At 46.3% G+C, this 2035-nt stretch overlaps 1 protein-coding gene across 1 annotated transcript in view; it reads left to right on the forward strand.

Moving 5' to 3' along the window:
* The window catches only part of SMS (spermine synthase), a 63231-nt gene that overhangs the window by 4722 nt on the left and 56474 nt on the right, over nucleotides 1-2035 (forward strand). The window contains exons 2-3 of the mRNA XM_077770518.1: nucleotides 728-784; nucleotides 1589-1678. Of these exons, the coding sequence (XP_077626644.1) occupies nucleotides 728-784; nucleotides 1589-1678 (147 nt within the window). The remainder of the gene's footprint in view (nucleotides 1-727; nucleotides 785-1588; nucleotides 1679-2035) is intronic.

Genomic DNA, 2035 nt, shown 5'->3' on the forward strand with positions numbered 1-2035 from the left:
TTGGATCAGAGTAATACCTAACACAAGTAGCATTTTGTTAAGAGGATCACTTATGTGTTTTTCACTCTAAGTACAGACTTCATTCATGTTATTTTCACTATTGTTACTACCGTCCAGCCATCTCTTGCCCACAGGAACATCCCTGGAGTGGAATTAGAAGTTTTCNCAAGGTTCACTTGTTCTCTGTGTTCAGACAGGATTAGAGCGCTCTTGTTTTTGTCTTGTCCCATCCTGGTCACAGAGTGGCCTTGTCTGATGGTGGTATTCTGGGGAATTATTTATGTACAACGGAAGACGGCCCCGGCCAGTTCCCAGATGGCAGGGGCTGTTTTTCTCTGTCTGGCTTCACTTTCAGCCAAGAGCAGACAAGGTCAGGCCAGAGGATAGGAATCCCTGATAGCCACATTTTCACCATTGCCAGGATTTTGTTGATTAGGAGGTTGTTTCAAGAGTGCAGGCAGTGAGGCGCCTGGGTGGCTTAGTCAGTTAAGCCACCGACTCTTGATTTCAGCTCAGGTCATGGTCTTGTGGTTCTCAAGTTGGAGCTCTGTGAGGCTCTACGCTGGTGGCTCGGAGCCTGCTTGGGATTCTCTCTTTCCCTCTCTCTCTGCCCCTCCCCCACTTGTACATGTGCACACTCTGTCTCTCTCTCAAAAATAAATAAATAAACATTAAAAAAAGGGTGCAGGCAGTAGCTTGGTAAATTTCTTTTGCTTTTCTGTTGCAGGATATGTTGCTGAATTATCGGGTGTGACAAAAGCTGCTCAGGATACACTGGTCAGCTGTAACACACACAATTCCCACAAACAAAATGATTATTTATCCTGTGACAGGATTCATCCTGGCCTCCAAGCCAGGGGCCTGGCGTATAAAACCCAGACAATGAGAACACATTCCGCAATCCAAATAGGTACTCACAGCCCAGCTGGGGATGTTTAAAGTGGCCTCAAGACTTTGGTTCCTGTCCATGACCTACCTTTAACAATGTTGCCAGGATTCTGTCATTGGTAGGTAATACAGTACATTGTGAACATCTTTACCATAACCCCTAAAATTACCTCGACAAGGTCGGCTCCTTTTCAAAGCCCATTTATCTCTGATGTGCTAACGTCATGAAGCGTTGTTAAACTCCACTTTTGTTACAGCTATCGGATGAGCTAATGGCAAAGCAACTTAAGGAATTTCATTTCTGTCTATTTCACACCTTGCATAAGCAAGATGAGGCACTTACACTGGCCACTGCTGCCTGCACTGCAGGACGCAAGCTGTTGGCAGAACTGGCTACATAATTTGCAGGCTCGGTGCAAAATTATTAAGAATTTCAAACAAGTGAGAGGAGAGAAACCAAGTGCAGGGCCCTTCCAAGCAGGAGGCCATGTGCCAATACATAGGTTACATGCCTTGGAGGCCCACCCTGCCACTGAGTGGCAGGTGTCCCACTGGAGACCTTTGGAGTCCTACTGTCCTGGCAATATGACAAGGGACAACTGTGTCCTCTGACCTGACTCCAGAGGAGTGGCAAGAACTGGAGAACATCCCAGGATGAAAGCAGGAGCTGCAGACTAAGGTGTAGAGACTGAAGGCTGAGATAACAGAATAGCTCGTGAAATTGAGAACCTGGGATCCCAGAAGGAAGGAACACCAGCGGAGCAGCAGAGGTGGCTGAAGGTGGGAAAAGGTAAATGCAACCGGTAAAAAGGAGGTACAGTTCTTAATAGGATAGTTTGTAAAGAACACTTGTGAAGACATTGCCTAGTTCCTTGTAGAAAGGTGAAGGACTCAGGAAAATAGCCACTAGGGACTGCTTGTGCGAGAGGGGAGTTTAATACTAAGGTTCTTCCTGCTTTTATGGGGGCACAAGAGTTCATTGATTTAAACTTTGTTCAGCTTTTACAGCAATTCCTGTGGAGCTTCCGGACGCCCAGAAGACTGATGGGATGATGGAGTCATTTGCCTAGTGATACTGTCAGTGGAATAAAGGAGGGCTTTACTGTGCAGAAACTGATGTTCTCTCCTTTGCCACATCGGGTTGAAT

Source organism: Crocuta crocuta, unplaced genomic scaffold (genome assembly GCF_008692635.1).
Source record: "Crocuta crocuta isolate KB4526 unplaced genomic scaffold, BGI_CrCroc_1.0 scaffold488, whole genome shotgun sequence".
NCBI lineage: Eukaryota > Metazoa > Chordata > Mammalia > Carnivora > Hyaenidae > Crocuta > Crocuta crocuta.